Source organism: Aulostomus chinensis, chromosome 22, assembly GCF_037954235.1.
Source record: "Aulostomus chinensis isolate RoL2024-O1b breed Wild chromosome 22, RoL_Achi_v1.0, whole genome shotgun sequence".
Taxonomy (NCBI): domain Eukaryota; kingdom Metazoa; phylum Chordata; class Actinopteri; order Syngnathiformes; family Aulostomidae; genus Aulostomus; species Aulostomus chinensis.
This window is the reverse complement of record NC_141341.1, coordinates 23,457,036-23,476,619: the sequence shown is the minus strand read 5'-3', so window position 1 is coordinate 23,476,619 and position 19,584 is coordinate 23,457,036. Positions and strand designations below refer to the sequence as shown.

Genomic DNA, 19,584 nt, shown 5'->3' with positions numbered 1-19,584 from the left:
TGGGTTAACATAAATAAATTGGTTATTAACACAGAAAAAACAAAATGCATAGTATTATGCTGTAATCAGGGAGGGAGAGTAGATTCAAAATTGCAGTTAAAACTAGATGACAAAGAAATTTAACAGGTCAGAGAAGTTAAGCTACTTGGTGTGCTGATTGACAGCCGAATGTTCTTGACAAGCCATGTAGATGAAATGGTGAAGAAAATGGGTAGACGGATGGCCTCAATTCAATAATTTAGGACCTATTTACTTGGATGCTTGATTAAACAATTAATGCAAACCTTAGTCCTATCTCAGCTTAATTACTGCACAGTCACATGGTCCAAGACATCATAAAACAATCTGAACAGGGTACAGGTAGCTCAAAACAAAGCTGTTTGTATAGTCAACTGCTCATATAGAACTAGAGTATGTGAGATGCTTAATAAGTTGAATTGGTTACCAGTTAAAGTTAGGTTACACTATTTCCTCGTAAATTTTGTAAGAAATATATTAACATTAATTGTCCTGTTAATTGATTTAATAGTTTGATGTTTGGGTTGCACGGTGGTGCAGTGGTCAGCACTGTGGCCTCACAGCAAGAAGGTTCAGGTTCGAGTCCCGGCTCGGGCGCAGGGTCTTTCTGTGTGAGTCTGCATGTTCTCCCTGTTCCTGCGTGGGTTCTCTCTGGTACTCCAGCTTCCTCCCACAGTCCAAAGACATCAAGAGGGGACTAGGCTGATTGGATTCTCTAAATTGACCATAGGTATGAATGTGAGTGGGAATGGTTGTTTGTCTCTGTGTGTTGGCCCTGCAATGGACTGGCGACCTGTCCAGGGTGAACCCCGCCTCTCGCCCGTTGACGCTGGGATAGGCTCCAGCCCCCCCGCGACCCTTAATGGGTAGGAATAAGTGGAAGACAATGGATGGATGGAGTTTGATGTTTTCTTGTGATAGACACAAATACTCGATATGGCACTCATCAGAAAGGAGATTTCTGTTGCCTCCCTTCAGAACAGGGGCTGGGCAGAGAAAACTGCATTACATAGCAATGGCAGCATGGAATTCTTTACCACAATTTTTGGTTGATAAAACAAATAAGATGGCCTTTAAAATCAAATTGAAATTATATTTTTTTACACAAGGTGTTACATGATTTTTTTTGGGGGGGGGGTTGGGTTCTTTTTGTTTCCTTGTTTTTTCCCTCTATTAAATGAGGCTATGTACCTTTTCTTGTGGTCTCATCATTACATCAGGGTATCATGACTATATGGGTTATCAGAATAGAATTTAACCAATTAAAATCAAGTAATGGTTTTCATTTCCTCTTTTATTTTATGTTTTGTTTGCGTTTTATGCTGTATGAATGCATTTTTATGTCTAAAGATGACAATGCAATTTGTAATTTTGACCACAGGAAGAACAGCACCCGTCTGTGGATGAGATTTAGCAGATGTGGATCAATAAACAATTCAACTCAGTGTTTCTGCATGTTCATGAACTGGTGCCGACTTGACCAACAGAAAGCTGGAAGCCAACTTGAGTTTAGTGACACGTTAAGCCAGTCAATGAAACAAGAGTCTCTGATATCTATTTCAAATATGAAAACAAACTTGCACATCTTACTACATTCAAACAGATCCACAGACACACAAGTCAGATCCCTCAAAAATCCCAACAAACATTTGCATTATATATGGGCATCATTATGCATGTTTAAATCTGGGTACATATTCACAATTCTCAGTTCTTACCACACATATTATATGATACATTTGTTAAATCAATGTTATACTGCTTATGTGAAATCAAACCCACAATATTAGGGACTAACTAACATGTCATTTCTGTGACTTAACTCTCTTACTGGCAATTGACTGGCAGTGAATCCATGCTACAAATGTTACAATCTACATTGTTGTCTCATAACAGGGGAATGCAGCCTCAGCTCTCCAGGGGTGTACGACTGCACCGTGTTCAGCCGGATATTTCAGATCCTTTACAGAAATGAGGAGGTTTCGGTGAATGACTGTATGATCTTCAAGGTACACCTACTATTGGATGGAGAAAGGGTGAGTCATGCCAGTGACATTTACAGCAGGCAAACAAACACACAGTGAGAGAGGGTAGAGGGTTGTCATTTGGCTGCTTGCATTTTAATCAGGCCTGGGCTGCAAAAATGTGCAACAGATCAGTGTCAAAACTCTTACATGATAGATTTGTTTGCTTCTGTGTCTTTACAGGTTTGAAATCGTCATTTTCTGAAGTTTATTAATCAACTCATATATTCATTTTCCTTCATTTCCACATGACACCCCATGATCTGAAACACAAAGAGATTTTTATCCGATTAGAGCACATCTAACAGAACTACAGCTAAAACTGTGTTGCTGAATAATTGAATCGTGACATTTCACTATTACCTTGAAGCGTCGATTTAATAGCAACATGTGGCAGCATGCTCCTGGATAAAAATAACTAATGGAACATAAATGCAGGTGTTGATTTATTTCAATGGTCATTTTTGAGCCTTTTGAACTGTACTGGTATTCCTAATACTTTGTGAACCTTAATTCATGTAAATTGGGCATATTAGGCATGGAAGCAGACAAAGGATGTATTTGTAATTAACTTGAATTGCTTTTATTTTGTGATAATGAATTGTTTACCTTGTTATAGCCGAATAACACATTCAGTTATCCAGGTTTATTTGTCTAATTCTCACAAGACATCAAAATTGTTTATTTAATCTGTGATAATATAACATAATAATGAGATCATATTCCACACTGTTTTAGATTACACGTTTTGTTCTCCTAACAAGATGATTAAACCATTTATGATAAATAAGTTGCCTCCTTGTCTCAAGACGACAAGTTAATTAAAGTTTAATAATGACATAAATTAGCATGTTATGATAAGCTTTTATTTCTCATGATAATGAAGCTCATTATCTTGTGATAAGAAGATATTTTCCTTATTATAAATGTAGATATGTATGGCCTTTCTTGTCTTCCATAAGGAGCACCTTTCTCTTTTAATTTTTTCATGGAAAAATATCATAATTTTATTTCAATCAAGCAGTTCAGAGCAGTGCATGGAGAGAGTTACAAATTGGCAATTATGGCTGTTAAGCTGTGTCTGCTTTTGAAACACAGTTTATCTGTTCCCTCAGCGACGTGCAGAGACTGCAGCATACACTGTCAGAAATCTGCTGACTAGGTGTGAACAGTTACGACAGTAGTTTTCACTTAGTTTTGAAACCAGGGATTTTGCTGATACAAGTAAAATAATAATAATAATAATAATACAGGACAGTAGCACATGCATAATATGAGAATAAACCCTTTTTACAAAAAAAAAAAAAAGACATGTCATGCAGGGTAAACAGGTTTCCCATGAATTACGGCCCTGTTCTATTTAGGAGGGGCAGGACCCTGGTATTATGTGCCCTGTCTCAGTGGAATGGCAATGATCCATGAAATAGGATGAGACTGAAGTTTATGTTAACAATTTCAACTGTGCATTTTTGCCCTGCTCTGACATGTCAAAATGGCTGCTGAAACAACAGATTTTGACAGGAAGACAAGAATGGAAACATGTTGACATGACATTAAAATAGTTTTAGGTCTCTTCACTTCAAATGTAGCTATATATCTCAGTCGAGGCTAATGGAAGCTGACAATTAACAACACTAAAACTGTCCAAAACGTTTGTTTAAATTCTAAAATGCATTGCCCAGTGTTATCATAGTCTTATTTTTTTCCCACCATGTGCTTACTTCCTCTTTGGTTTGAGCTCGTTTGAAAAGTGACATTTTGGATAGTTTTGCTGTAGGTGTTCATTAGCTCTGAGGATGTGTGCTGATGACTTTGAGTCACCAAGAAGTAGTACAGATCAGGAAAAAAAACCCTTTGTGAGTTCAACACCCCTAATAGCAGTCTATTTGAGGGCTTGGCAAATATAATTTTTGGGCAAACAATGCTTTAATGTGACTGTCACCTATTCTGAACTCACAGCATTTGTGATCAAATGCATTTGCTATTGGTTACTATACCTGAAAATAGTGAATAAAGACAATGTTTTATCTCTTCTTAGCTCCTTCATAGATGATGTTAGTTATATGCAGGAGCTGGGACATCAAAGGAGGAATCATAGTGGCACCATTCCCCCTGTCGCCTATGGTCAATTTAGAGTATCCAATTAGCCTCGTCCCCAATTGCATGTCTTTGGACTGTGGGAGGAAGCCAGAGTACCTGGAGAGAACCCATGCAGGAGAACATGCAAACTCCACACAGAAAAATTCCTTCTTGCTGTGAGGCGACAGTGCTAACCACTGCACTATTGGGCACCCCCCCCCCCCAAAAAAAAAATCCACTGTGCCTGTCTTCATTGTTGGAAGCCACCAGAGCCCAAAATTAATGATCAGTGTTGACAGCGTCAAGACAGGTTCCAGTCTGGATGAGTTAAGATGTCTCTGCTTGAAGCTAATCATCCATAAGTTAACTATACAGTAGCTCACACATGGACATTAGCCAGCACCATCACACAGCCGCTCTCTGACATACAGTACGTGTCTACACTTGAATCACTGTAGAAGGCCTCGCTCCAAGTAATCTCCTTCTCACAATTCTGAACTCAATTTTATAAGATTTCATAAAATGGAGACATGCACGTGGAGGTGTGGAGAAAGAGAAGCTTAGGCGCAGTTCAAATTTCAGCTGTAAGCTCTCCCGAAGGCTCATGGCTCATTAACCTTCCAGAGGTTATCTGCTACTCAGCTACAGATAGCACGGACAGAAATAGCGCTTCATTTCCCCTGAGTACATGTGTATCTATGCTTAATCAATCACAGTGCCAATATTGGATAGAACTGCAAAGATTGGTGTGTTTATTGGAAGAGGAAGAACCATGCCTAACCTTTAAATATTAAATTATCAACATCACTGCATCTCCATTACATCCCCTCTCAGCTACTCCTTTGTAGTTTGATCAGAGAAAGAAAGCAAAGGGAGATTATAAATCTCTCAATTGTTGTTCAGTGATTTTTATATTAAACTCTTCTCAAATTGAGCAGTGAGACCACCAAAGAGCAGTTATTCCTGGGAGATTTTTTTTAAAAACAACATGAGTAGAAATAAGACATTATATCTGTTCACTTCACCCATGCATTTCCGCCATTGTTGTTTGACTTTCTCACCCAAATTTAACTGTGTAATCATATTCAAGGAGATTGATCAGCCTTTTCTGATTCTGACTCACTGTTTGATGATTTGAAAGTTCAAATTCACATGCTTGAGCCAGGCTACAAATCACAATTGATATAATAAATCAAAAAGAACACTGACAGTTAGTCTCACAAGTAACGTAGGTAAACTAGAATCAAAAATAGAAAAAGATAAGTCCATTGATTCAAGTTTCTTCCTAGGCTTACGCTGGAAAAAGATCTGAGATGAAGTTGATTCAAAACTTCATGTGTAAAAGTCCATGTTGGAGGCATTATGTTAAACAAAAAAAGGCAAGATAACCACAGCCAGAATGTCAAACTGGAGGCTTCAAAATATTTTTATGTTTGATCATATTAGGATAAAACTGTCCCAATCAAGAAACAAGTGGTTGCAATGTATGTGTTGCCTTAACTATTATCTGCTAATTACACGAACAATCTTTCTTATAGAGACAGACTGAGGAAAGCATCTGCTAGCTATATATCAGCCCCTGTGCTAACACATTTGGCATGTGGCAACATCCAGCGCTTTACAGGACGAATGCGTACTCAGCATGATCTTTTGACAAAGCATGCACAACAGAACTGGGCTCTTCCAGTTAGCTCTCTGCGAACATGAACTAATTTAACCATGTGACTCCTTGTGACTTCACAATGGATCAAGTCTTGAGAACAGCAAGCATCCTGTTGCTGGGGTTGTGTGACACTCAAGACTTGATCTAGCAGGTAGTTAATGCTTAGCTAAGTAATGTGTCTTGTAGTTATTTCCAAATGGTGTTGGTTGGAGAGAAGACAGCAGGAAAACGGGGCAGTGACAAAGAGCGATAAGGGAAAGAGACAGATATAGAGATGGGAAGAGAGGTACAGAGATAAAGAGAGAGAAAGGAGAAGAGAATGACAGGCAAAAGCAAATTTTTGCTTTTGACAAATGTCACCATTCAAAAGAAAATACAACTCTAAAGATCATGTTTCTAAGAATCCCTCTGCAACCCATGTCATTCATCTTATTTGTCCTGCAAATGCCTGTCTTTTTCAGGTGGAGGAAGCTTTGAGTGAGGTGGATTTCCAGTTGAAGCTTGACCTTCATTTCACTGACAATGAACAGCAGTAAGTTCTGAAATGTCTATATGTCTATGAGCAAAATAAAGAATATATTCCATGGGATACATATGAAATACAACAATAACAGCTCTGTGTTAGCCAACTTTTTAGCACCTAATGTTTGTCTCAGTAGTACCTGATTACTGTTATTCAAGTTTCAGCCGGGGACAAATCCAAAATTAATTTAATTTTGGATTAGCTCACCCAGCAAAACACACATTTGTGTCAATCAGCTTTTGGGTAGTCAACCTTTTCTGTGTTTTAAAATTTAAGCCTACGGCCATCAGTATGAAGACTTAAGTCAAGAAAAACTCTTTCATGGTTGCAGTCTCTTCAGGGTCTTTTAGGTATAATGAAATTTAATTAGTGTAAATAAAGTGGTTTAATTTCAAGGTAGAGTCATCATCCTGCAAGCCAGAAACCCCTTGGCTATGAATGGCCTCACGGAGCCAGGGCCAGTTTAGCGACTAGAGATGTGAGAATGCAGATGTGCCTACATTCTGCAGACAGATTCTGTATTCATATGCAGATGATGGTTTATAGAAATTAGTCTTCCTTCAGAGAGCTTGGAGCATAAGCTCTGCCCCCAGATTTCACAGATTTACATTTTCATGATATCACCAAATGGCATTAAGAGCGCTATGGTGTAACGCCGAGCATATAACTAAGAGTAGTGCTAGTGACAGGTACAGTGACTCACAATTTTATGACAGTGATAAACCGTTACTGTGAAAGAACAATGAAGGATATAGCATGGCAGGGTTTTATAACTGATTTTGCTTCTTTTTACAATGGTGAAATTCACCTGAGAATTAAATTAGTGGGATGAGATATAAGACACTCTGTAGGAAACAAAGGTCAACTGCACAAGTCAAAAGGGCAGTACTAAAGCTGACAATAAAAGAAAAGTAATAAAATTAACAGGAATTAAAAAGAGCGTTTTATATTAGAAAGCTCAGTATTTCTCCTCTTACAATCTCCAGTGAGAGAGGACAGGCCCTGAGAGTGACACTGAGCTGCCATCACACAAAAGGAAGATGAAAAGCAAAGTGCACCACATAACTGTATATTGAATGCTTTAAAACATAATCGTCTCATGCATGTGTGTGTGTGTGTGTGTGTGTGTGTGTGTGTGTGTGTGTGTGTGTGTGTAGTCTTCTTGTCAGTATAAGATGGTCTGTCTGATGCGCTTATTGGCCTGGTAACTCACTTAAGCTAACAACTGTACTCTCTGAATAATCCATATTAAAATCTACACAAACGATTTTTCAGGGGTACTGAAAGCCCACTAATGTAATGAATTTGAACTCAAAGAAAAACTAAGTAATATTAAAGCTGCAGCTATATTTGTATTCCATTTTTCTTCTACAGCCATGCATGAACATGTTTTTTCTTTATTTTTAGCACACACACATAATTGGCTGTGGGGCAATATTCACTAAATTTGACAAAAAGTGTATTTTGATCACAGTCATCACTCTCCCAGCCTCCTTTATTCATTTATTTTTAATCATTTTACAGATTGTAAAGTTATCACAAATTTATTATATGTTCCTGAGTTTGATAAACTGTTCAAAAGGAATAAGCTGGAAATATTGAGGGAACTTATCATAAAAAACTGGATTTTGCTTTATAAAGAGTAATTCAAAATAATTTGTCTATGAGTTTAAAATCCATTTGTTTATTCCTCAGGTTGGCAGAGATTGCCACCGTCCCGTTGATCAGCAGTCGGACACTCAGCCTTCACTTCCACCCACAGAGAGGACTGCACCATCATGTCCCCGTCATGTTTGACTACTTCCACCTGTCAGTCATTTCTGTCTCCATGCACGCATCACTGATTGCCTTACATCAGCCACTAATCAGGTAGAGACTGAAACAGGGGTTTCCAAACATTTGCATGACACTGAAATATCATGAAGCACCTTGGTCCTTTAATGTCGTCTGCTCCCAGGGTTCTAATTGTTCACGTGGTTTCACCTAAAAGTCTTGAAAATTTTGTCTTCAGCTGTGAATTTAATATTTCCAGTTTATTCAATAAATTCTACAAAATATGTCTATGCACATACATGATTTTGTGCACAATACTTGTGCACAAAGTCCTGTCATTCCTATGAAAATCTCTCTGTCCTCAATAACACCTACTTCCAATTTGTTTTATTGTGTTTGTTTGTATGTTTTAGGCATGGGATATATGTTTGAAAAAAAGTGAAGTTCTACTGCAAGGTTAGGATGGGGACTATGCTAGTTACAACAAGCCAACAGGCTAAGAGTGAGCAAAATAACAGGCTTTTGTTATCTTTGCAGCTGTCCCTGAGGTGTTTCGTGAGGATATTTCACTCATCTAGATGAAAAATCTCCTGACAAAATAAGCCTTTCACCCTGTGCTAATCAGTAGTCACCTAGAGTACATAGGTAACACTTAGTTAATACTTCGTTAAGAGTTATTATTGCTTTGTTTACCATTAGTTCACAGCTTACATATAAAGTACATACCTGCTGGTAACTAGGCAGGGTACTTGAAAGAGTTAGTCAATCAGACACGTAGAGTATGGATAAAAAATAGACTCAAAATGGTCTAAACTCTGTTTTACATTGTCCTCCAATGAAAAGTAAGATTTACAAATGCCTAAAAAAATTGTGTGAAATTCACAAATGTGTGTTCCAATCCACACTCAAACCCCGAGAAATTCGACCTCATGTCACAAAGTTTCATAAAAGCAAACATCAGAAGCTGAATCAATAGGCCTACACATGTCAGGCACAGGTTTTTATCCTCAACTTTACAGATCTGATCTTGTTACTGTTCATATGGTTTCCCATGCAAATGTCAACAAATATTTGTGGCATTCTTCTATAACAGACTGTATCATTTGACTGGCATAGATCAGGTCACACAAAGGTCACACATTGGTGGAGCTGCCTGACACTTTGAAGAGTCTCAAAACTCCACCCACAAATTTAACTTGATTTGTGCCATCAGGTGATACAATCTGTGATAAAATGTCTCAGATACTTTGAGACATTTACATAGCATTTTAAAAAACAAACATGTTCAGATCCATGAGGTTAAAGATAAACATCACAATGCAATATGTTAATAATTATTTAGGATTTTACAGTACATGTATTGGTCAAATTGTTTTTCAATTATAAATGTATGGGCTGAAAACGCTGAATGTGCTACTAGAAAATTAATTTCAATGATTTATACTTGAATTTACACTGGGTAGCTTGAACCATTTCAGTAAAAAAAAAAAAGGATTTTAAAAGTATAATCTGAAATTTAATTTATTACTTTGAACGGCACTGAATGCAGTATTATTAAACTGAATTCACTGTCTTTTGAAATTACATTTTTTTCCTCCCAGAACACTCAAATTTATGTGCTTACAATTCAGTTTCAAATCTCATAATTCAGTTTCAGTTTACTGAGACCGACTTCCGGTCTGTAAGGACAACTAACCGACCTCTGTGACAGTTCCTTTATGGTCTTGGAACTGACAGATATCCTCCTTAGCTGTGCCCGTCATTTTCAAGATATCCCATGAGCAGGGCCTTAACTTTCAGGTTTTCAATGAATCCATTTTTACAACTGGTAGAATTACTGTAGCAATTAGGTCCAGCTAAAATGGTACAGTGTACAACATCTCAGGCATGGCTAGTTTCAGTCAACATCATAGGCTAGCGAATGCATAGCTAGCTAATGTTAGGGTTAGTCATTTTATTTAGTGGATAGCTTGCCTGGGTCCATGTAATTTTTGGTTGTTTGATGTTGTCTGAACCAGTATATAGCTTTCTTAACATGGCCATTCTCTGCCAGCTTAGACGGGGTCTTCCATTCGGACTTTGGGACTTCTAGCCCATTCTCAGTGCAGATGCGCCAGTACACTATGCCAGTCATTTGATTATGGTTGTCCATGTACAGTACGCCCTTCCTGCCTCCATCTCACAACCTGCTACTATATGCTGAACTGTCTCCAGGGCGTCTTTGCACAGCCTGGACCTGGGGCCCTTTCTAGAGTGGCAGATCCCTCTTCCTCCTCTGGTTGTTTTATCCTGGATCGTGACTCTGACACTCACCAGTCCTTGGCCTCCCTCAATCTGCTTAGTGTAAAGTCTCAGGGTGCTGGATTTTAGGGCAAACCCTCCATGCTCTGTGAGGAGCTTCCTTCAGTGGCCTCTGTCACTTACTTTGGCCAGCTTATTATTCCATCAGGGTTTCAGATGATTGCTGTGTTGATGGCTCAGACCTTGATCCACCCATTGACCTGACTTCTGAGGACCTGCCTTACTCTGGAGATATTTACCTGAGGTTGACTTCCTTTGGCCTCCTTGTGGTTTCCATTTGCTTTTAGGATCCCAAGGTACTCGTAACTGTCATGAAAATCTGCAATACTAACTTCTAATAGTTCAACCCCAGCTTTTCTGATCATCTGCCCTCTCTTCAAACCCATCTGACCACACTTATTGAGATCAAATGATAGTCTGATGTTGTTGCTGTGTATTCTAGGGATTTGGATCAGTGAGTTAATGTACAGTCCTGGCATACAGCTTGATGCCATCCATGGGGAAGAGGTGACTGATCAGTATCTGTGGCCGCTCTTAGTGATAATCTTGCTGAGGGGTTTCAGGCTTATGCACAACAGCAGGGGGGGCATAGATCAACCAGCCATTGAGCATCTGGTCTTCCAGTATTGTTCAGCCTAAACCCTGATTAGATCTGTTCTGGTGTAATTATGATGCCACTGAGAGTACACTTCGGATGGTTTTGGTGGAGAGGACCCTATTTATTCTCCTGGCCTCTGCATCCCTTGTGTATCTCTTCAAGTCAGGTGGGCAGCTAGAGCTCTGAGTCTTTGCTTATCAGTCTCCAGTGCCTAAGGTATGGACACACACACATACAGTATGTATGAGGTCAGGATATCAGGATGTCCCATTACTAGAGGCTATAGATATCCTGACCTCATGAGGATATCTATCCACCCCACAGACCATAAAGGAATCATAACAGACAGATAGGTATTCTGTGAATCTGTGTTTGATTACTTGTTCTCACAGACCAGAGCTCTGTCTCTTAAATTGTATTGTAAAACCTGCAATTTAACTGTGAGAACAGAATGTGTAAGTGTGCACATAATTGGATCTTCATGTAGGATAAAATGCAATTTCAACCCAAATAAAATCAGTTTTACGCGATCAAATTCAGTTCCATGCTTATTGCAATGCAGTTCCAAATAATAAATTCAACTTTTATATTAATCAAATGATTCAAGCTGCCTAGTTCAAATTCAAATTTACATCACTCAAATTCAGGATCAAGTTGCATCTTTCAGTACTATTTGTGTTGCTTAAAGGGGAGGTTCCCATTTTTGTGGACATTTGGCCTTATTTCCAGTTTACCCAGGGTGCTACCAGTCACTGGAGACAGTTTTTAACACATTCGGTCTGGTCCTTCTGCTGACGCTGTCAGGGTTTTAGTCTGTAGGATCAAAGGGCAACCACACAGGAGGCAGGGGAAGGGTTAACTGCTTGGTCAGGCATTTATCAATATAGCTCAGGCTATCCACCCCAGTGGGAAAAAAAAGAGAACTCAGGGTGTCCAACGATGTGGTGAAGAAGGAGAACTCAGGATGTGGTAATCTTCTGCAGGCAGGTGGGGAAAAACAGAAGAGATCAAAAAGTTGAATTGGAAAAAGGAAGATACCGAGCTCTTTGGCTACCAGATATACACAAGACTCGAGACTGAAGGCTATACTTGCCATGGGAAGCTATGGGAAGATCTGGCGGTCCATCCACTGTTGCAGGAAGCTTTTATAGCGGTGAGTGATCAATGTAGACGCATCACAGGTGAGGGTGCCGTTTTTGTTGGTGCACTCACTGACACCGGAGGGCGCATGCGGCTCGGGCCAACGTTGCCGCGCTCCCAGTGACAGCTCCAGAGGTGGGAGTGTGAGGTTGAGGTGAGGATGTGGGTGGGGAAGCCATAGCCATAACAGATGCTATCTGCAGTGCTAATGCTAGCGCGAGTGGATAAGATCCATTCGCCTGCCCCTTAATTACCATCTTACACACACAGCACATTCCAGGCTGTTGAAATAAAACTCCAGAATATCAGTTTTAATGTGTATATTGATAGAATAATTATGGATAGAAAACTTTTTGTACATCGTGTTTCTTTTTGAGGGACTAAACTTTGATTACAGATGTAGCTTTACCTTTCCTCTTGTAGGCAGTGTTGGGACTAACGCGTTATTGCGTTATTCGTTAGTGCCAAAAAAGTAACTTTGGCAGTAACTAATAATCAAACTCATTATTTTAAAAATTCAATGACTCAGTTATAGTTACTAAACGATCCGTTTATCAGTTTATTTTACGTTATTTTACTGTGAGCCACTGTGTTTACTTCCTGTGTCGGGGGGGCTTGGGGGAAGTGCAAGAGACAGGAGGAGAGTGAGCTGCGCTGTGGGGGCGCGTTTGTTTAGAACAGCAAGAACGTGCAAAACATCATGGCGGAACCAAGGGCAAGTTTCTTCACGTGGAAGTACGCTCACTACTTCTCCTTCATTGAGCAGAAGGAGAAAAATGTTTATTTTAAATGTAACTTGTGTCTCGGAACTAAGAGCCTCTCTGCGGCCGCAAACAGCAACTCTGATCTATTAAAGCCTCCAGGCACGCAGCACGCGGCGGCGACGAAACTTGTTGCTAAAGCTAGCGGGTCAGGGACCGGCACGGACACCGACACAGATGTCACCTCACTCTGCACCTGAGCAACAGCGCCTGAGTTGTTCGTTTCAACGAGGGAGTGCTACTGCTAGCCAGGCTAAAGTTAATCAATCATCAATCACTTTAAAACATCTTAGTGTTTGTATAAATATAGACCATATTGCTTAGCGGAGTTCAGTTCAGTGATGAAAATGCATGTCGTACAGAGCTTACAATGATGACAGTTCTGAACTTTTTTTTGTAACTAAATAGTTACTTTCCATAGTAATGTTTTACTTTTTTGGTTTTAAGAACTGAGTCAGTAACTGAGTTGCTTTTGAATTGCTGTAACTAGTAACTATAACTAATTACTGTTTTGCAGTAACTAGCACAACACTGCTAGTAGGTAGGAGTAGGCTGTCCAGTTGTTCTGTCCCTTTCTGCTTCAGAAAGGATGGGGTCAGTGACATATACACTTTCTCTTGCAGCTCTGGCATCCATTTCCCTGAGTTTGGTGTCTGTGTATTCAGGCTTGTACATGTAGGGTTGGTTGCTCAAAACGCAACGCAACGCAAACTCTTCTTCTTCGTATTCAAAATCGGATGCATCACTTTCTCTGTCAACAGTAGCCATTGTAGAATAAAACTGAATACCAACTAGTTAGCTTCTCTTCCGACTGGTGTGGATGTAAACAAAGTGTAGGCTACAGTTACGCTACTTCCTTCCTGACTGCAGTCACTGCATATCAGTCCCTCAAAAATAAACGCGATGTACGAAAAGTTTTCTATCCATAATTACTCTATCAACATACACATTTAAATTGATATTCTGGAGTTTTATTTCTATAGCTTGGAATGTGCTGTGGAGTGTATAAGATGGTATTTAAATGGCAGGTAGGCAGTAGGTACAGTAGACAAGGATCCTATCCACTCGCACTAGCATTAGCATTGCAGATAGCGCCGGCAGAAGGACCAGACCAAATGGATCGAAAGCTGTCTCCAGTGACTGGTAGCACCCTGGGTGAGCTGGAAATAAGACAAGTGAACCTCCCCTTTAATGCTCATGTGAAACACACATTTGTGTCATCCCATAATTAGGGGATCAAGTTATATCAGACCTGCACAGAAAAAAAAGCCTCAAGCAAAAAATGAACAGAAACACTGTCACTGTCCAACAAATGGCTTTTACTATAGCTGTAGCTGCACTGTTCAACAGCATCCCTCTCTTCTTTCCAGTGTGGTGATGTCAAACATGACATCTACTTGTGAAGGGAACCAAACAAAAGAGCTTTTTTTTTTTTGAAGCGGGTTTATAGGGAATAAAGCAGAATTGAACAGAATGAATTGTAGGGGTGACAATAGGGGTTTCAATGTCCATGCTAACATTTAATATATGTCTTTGTTCATGGGTGCGTTGAGGGAATGTGCTTGTGTAACTTAGACTAGCCAGCTTTGTATTCCTTTTGCTTGTTTTGGCAGTCACAATTTAAAGTATTGGTTAGCTGTTTGTGTTAATGAATTCAGATTTTAATATCGTAACTCAGTATTTATCCATGCATTACAGAGATTACAGCAGCACTTGATTGATTGGAATGGTAGCATCTCCTTTCCCTCATTGTATCCATCTTCCTTCATACACACACACATACACACACACTCACACACACACACACACACACACACACACCTTTTTGTGATTTGTCCCTGCAAGTGTCCTCCCTGTTCTCTCTCCAGCTTTGCACGTACAGGGAAGGGTTCCTGGCTGGGAAAAGGCTCGCCAGAGAGCTCAAGTGACCCATCTGCCATCTCTGTAGAAAACCTTGTTTTTGGAGCTGGCTACTGCAAACCTGTCATCTCCGAGGTATGATAACTGTTACTGTAGCAGTTCAAGAATGTTCATATGGAAAATTAAGCTTCACAAAGCAAGATACTAAATTGGGATCACATTTGGGACTGATGGATTTTGAGGTGATTTGTTTTGGCACATTGTACCGATACAGTGCGATTGAGCAAGAGCAGAGCAGAGAGTTGTTCCAATCTGGATAACCGGTCCTGTCTCTGTGTATGGCTCATCATCAAAATCAGTCACTTGTCACTGATCTATTGAGATTTAAAGACCAGAGGCCAACATCGAGAATATTATAGAGCTGCAGTGTAGCTGTTAATAATCACTGATTAATCCACCTGCCTAAGCATGCAGGCTCCATGTTTAGCATCTGGAAATGATAACAGCTCTCCCTGGAAAGGACGAGGTTGACTTGTCACCTCCTCTTATACCCTCTCTGCTCATTAACAGTACAGTTGAAGTGTACAACTACATGATGGGAGATACAGTAATTAAATTAGTATTACCATAATTGTTCATATACATACATATATATATATGTGTGTGTATATATATGTGTGTGTGTGTATATATGTATATATATGTGTGTATATATCTATATGTGTGTGTGTATATATATATATATATATATATATATATATATATATATATATATATATATATATATATAAAATGAAGCAAACCAAAAATAATTGTTTCAACATTTTTTTGGAAAATAAAAAGTTCAGGTTGTTTGTTGTTCCCCATTGAGTTATTATGATATGCAATGGCAATATAACCATCTCCTATGGCTTCACATTTAGTAGGAAAAATCATGTAACACAAAACAAAATTTTCCAAATGTCCTTTGCAAACATATTGTGTATACTCAACTGATTTACAGAAACAGTCATTAATTGACTTACACACAAGTGAAATTCTACCTTTGATTAATTTTGAGGAAAAATCTAAACAATATTGGTCATTTAATTTTTTTTTGGGGGGGGGAATTAATTTACTGTTGAAGGGAACCGGGGAATTTGATTACAAGCATTCATATCATCATTCATGTTGCGTTAACTATCACCCGAAGCACCTCTCATATATCATCAGCAGTTCTATTGCGCCGCACTGCATTTCCCATCAGCCTCAGCTGCCTAAAGAACAGTAGCAACAGTCTTGCTATAAACTACTTCCATTTTAGGTGGGATGTCATTGATGTCCTTTGCGACACGTTCTAAAAATAACCCGCAAGCGACGAAATCCGCCAAGTAATCAGCTTTATTTTTTACAATTATTATCCATGTTTTAAGGCCGTAAAACCCCTAACCACACACTTTTCTACACTTTCCTCAGACAGGCATTAACATTTTCTCACAGTTCTCTCTTATTTAAACACTCTCAAAGTTCAAACTTTTGCAGATTTAAAAAAACAAGTACAATATTAGTAAATGAAACCAAAGATCAAAACCTGTTTTCAAGCCCAAACATTTTTAACAAATTTAATGTTAATGATCTACGAGGTTTGACACATCAGAAATTATTACCAGTCACTCCCGCGTATTTCCCAGTTCCTCTGACGGTGCCTCTTTGTCCTGGCGCTGCTCCGCTGTCACGTCTTTTTCCTCTGAAGGCCTTAGTGCAAGTTTTCTACCTGAAACCAAGTTTTAAGCTTTTAAGTTTTAAGTAGAAAACTTGCAAACATACAGCACTTCAAAGTCACACTGCTAACGATTGAACATTTATGTAAATCTGGCTAGCCGAACACATTCTGTACTCTCTTAACCAATCAGGACGCAGAACACGTGCGGTTCTCCCTTAGCCAATCAGGATGCCGAACACAATGCGCATTCATACTGTACGCTGTTAAAAAAAAAAAACATGCAAAATTACACTAAAAGAATCCGCGAAACAGTGAGGCGGCGATAGGTGAACCGTGTTATAGCGAGGGACCACTGTAGTTCTAAGTTTTCATGAGTGTGTTATTTACTGAAGACTATAAGTATGAATATCTTAAGCTTACGTTACCCCTTAGATGAGGGAAACTGACATTCACTCTAACTTATTCCCAGGTGTAGGATTACCTTCTACAATGTTTTACGGGACTTTGATTAAAAAAAAAAGAAAAGGTTTCATTGGTGTACCATATACTCATTAATGTTGATACCGTTATGAGATACAGTATATTTGTCTTTTTGGTATCTACTAGGAGTAGTTTTATCATTGTCCACTGGTAGCGTTGTTATTTGAATTTTTTGTTGTTGTTTTTGTTTTGACTCGTATGTGATCTGATTGATTTATGAGGTAGCGATTATCCATCTATTATCTGTAGTGTAACTGTTACTTTGCCAATTCATCTACTTTTTGTGTAGTTGTAAAACTTGGTTCCATTTTCCTCCCTCAACATACATCTCTCAGGTTCTTGTGAACGTCACAATCTACTCTGTAAATCTTAATGAGCGCCCGTTTTGCCCCCCCCTCCATCTGGTTTTTACTCCCACCCCTGGCTGGGCACTTTAATAAGCTCTGTGTTTAGACAAGCGGGGAGTTAGGGGTTGGGAAGTGGGGGGTTTCGTTTGATCCCAGTAATGAGTTCTACTCACAACTGCCACGTACCACATAGCTGCAGGTGAAATCGACACTGACTGCAGACCTATACTCTCTCACCTTTATTTGATTAGCCCTTTTTCCTGCAGCGACAGTACACTTTCAACACTTTCCCTGTAAAAACAAGACATTTCCTCAAACTATTATGCCATTTATTTATTTCAAAAACAGAAAGCATATGCTAATGTTTTAGATATCAACTCAAGTGCAGTATTACATCTCAAAAGGAGGGGAAAATTTCCCTGAGTTGACAGAAAGGATAATTGGACTGAAAAGTCCTGCCTTTATAAAAGACACCAACAAACACAATCATGATGAGGTTGTATTTGCAGCTGAAAAGAAAAGCAGAATTCCTGACATCAGGTGAACCAGACCCTAGAACTACACCCATGGATTTCAGAATAATGACTAGTTCATACACAAAAATAGCTATTTTTTGCCCTTCACTCGCAGACTGATTCTGCGAGGCTTTGATATAGGTAAAGAAAATTATGAAACGAACATACAGATGTTCCTTCCTGGTTCGAGTATATGGCACTGCTGCAATTACAGAGCATGCACAAGTATGATGAGAGGGCCAGAGACAGAACTTGCTCAGGGCAAATTACAGTATTCCCCCAGATACTCATGCCTTTCAAATTTGGAGCCCTGCTGGCGCTACCAAAACATCCCAGCCACTCAAAGAACTCTGTGGGTCAGGTACAGGGAGACAAGGGCAGGCACTGCTGTGTTCAAGGCTCCTTGGTCCCAATTCATGATGGATGATGTTTGCCATGATAGTTGATTGAGTTCCTCAAGATCAGTAAACAAGATTATGGTTATTCATAGCTGTTTGTACAGAGGTTTGTTTTATACTGCCCTCCCTCATAATGCAGTTAATATTTTCCTGCATTATGAGAGAGCCATCTAGTGGCAATGTGGCCCATGCTGCATTGCAGACAGTGTTCGGGAAATACACCGGAACACAGAGAATACTGCACGAGTGCCTTAATTGCTGTTGCATAATCCCACTCCCTTATCAAAATGCTGAGTCAAACTGCTTGCTTCTTGAGGTGTACATCTAAAGTTTAAAATGTATATCAATAAATTTGATTGTTCGTTTTATTCATGTGTTAAAGCTCACTCTGCTATACCCTTCAATTTAAGTCACATACATACACCTTTTGGGCACCTTTGGATTTTGGGGCCAAGGTCTCATCAATGTGAAGGTCAAAAGAGGGATGTGTTACATCCTGCTGCTCCACATATGTGTATTGATCTGCTTTTATAGCTCACAGCAATCTGTTTTTATAGGGCCTTCTCTTAAAAAAAGTTGCATTTGCTCTTCTAAGTAGTTATCCTCACTTTGCGATGTGAAAGAAAAGCTCCTTTTAACACAAGGTCAGTGACAAGTCTATACACCTAGGCTATAAAGTTCAAGTATGTGTCCACAGCCATTATTATGGCAGGCAGTTTTCTGACAGTTGACGACTGACCTACATAGCAGCTACATTTCCTCTGTGGCTCTCTCCCTGCAGGGAAGCTTTTATGTGCCCAGTGAAAACTGCCTACAGAGAGCTCATACGTGGCACCGAAGACTCTGTCGACTCCTGTTGGTCGCTTACAGAGGCCTGCAAACATACTACACAGCGCTGATGAAGGAGATCCCACAGCTCCGGCAGACATCAGTGGACATAGGTGAGCATATACAAAGCTCTTTGCATACAATTTAAAATATACCCAGACCCACCAAAAAAATGTTTCTTTGTATAATTTATGTACATGTAAATTAAAAACAGAAATTGTAAAACTCATCCAATATGATTTCATTCCTTTTAAAATGTCATTGCTGTTTTGTTTTTGTTTTCTGTTACATTTTCCTTTTCAAATGAGACTGTACATTAATTTTTACATGTTCTGTGTAGTTTCAGGTTCAGTGATCAAAAGCACTGAGACAATTTAAAAAAAAAATATATATATATATATGTATATATATATATGTATATATGTATATATATGTATATATATGTATATATGTATATATATGTGTGTGTGTGTGTGTGTATATATATATATATATATATATATATATATATACACACATATATATATATATATATATATATATATATATATATATATATATATATATATATATA

At 39.0% G+C, this 19,584-nt stretch overlaps 1 protein-coding gene across 3 annotated transcripts in view; it reads left to right on the top strand.

Moving 5' to 3' along the window:
• The window catches only part of fam135b (family with sequence similarity 135 member B), a 57,435-nt gene that overhangs the window by 24,246 nt on the left and 13,605 nt on the right, over positions 1–19,584 (top strand). For 2 of the 3 annotated variants that reach the window (XM_086192728.1, XM_086192727.1), the window contains exons 4-8: positions 1,915–2,054; positions 6,246–6,316; positions 8,003–8,176; positions 14,749–14,875; positions 18,964–19,123. In XM_086192728.1, coding sequence (XP_086048854.1) covers positions 1,915–2,054; positions 6,246–6,316; positions 8,003–8,176; positions 14,749–14,875; positions 18,964–19,123 — 672 coding nt within the window. Of the gene's footprint in view, positions 1–1,914; positions 2,055–6,245; positions 6,317–8,002; positions 8,177–12,213; positions 12,855–14,748; positions 14,876–18,963; positions 19,124–19,584 lie in introns of those variants that run through there. The other variant, XM_086192729.1, reaches the window with a different exon arrangement.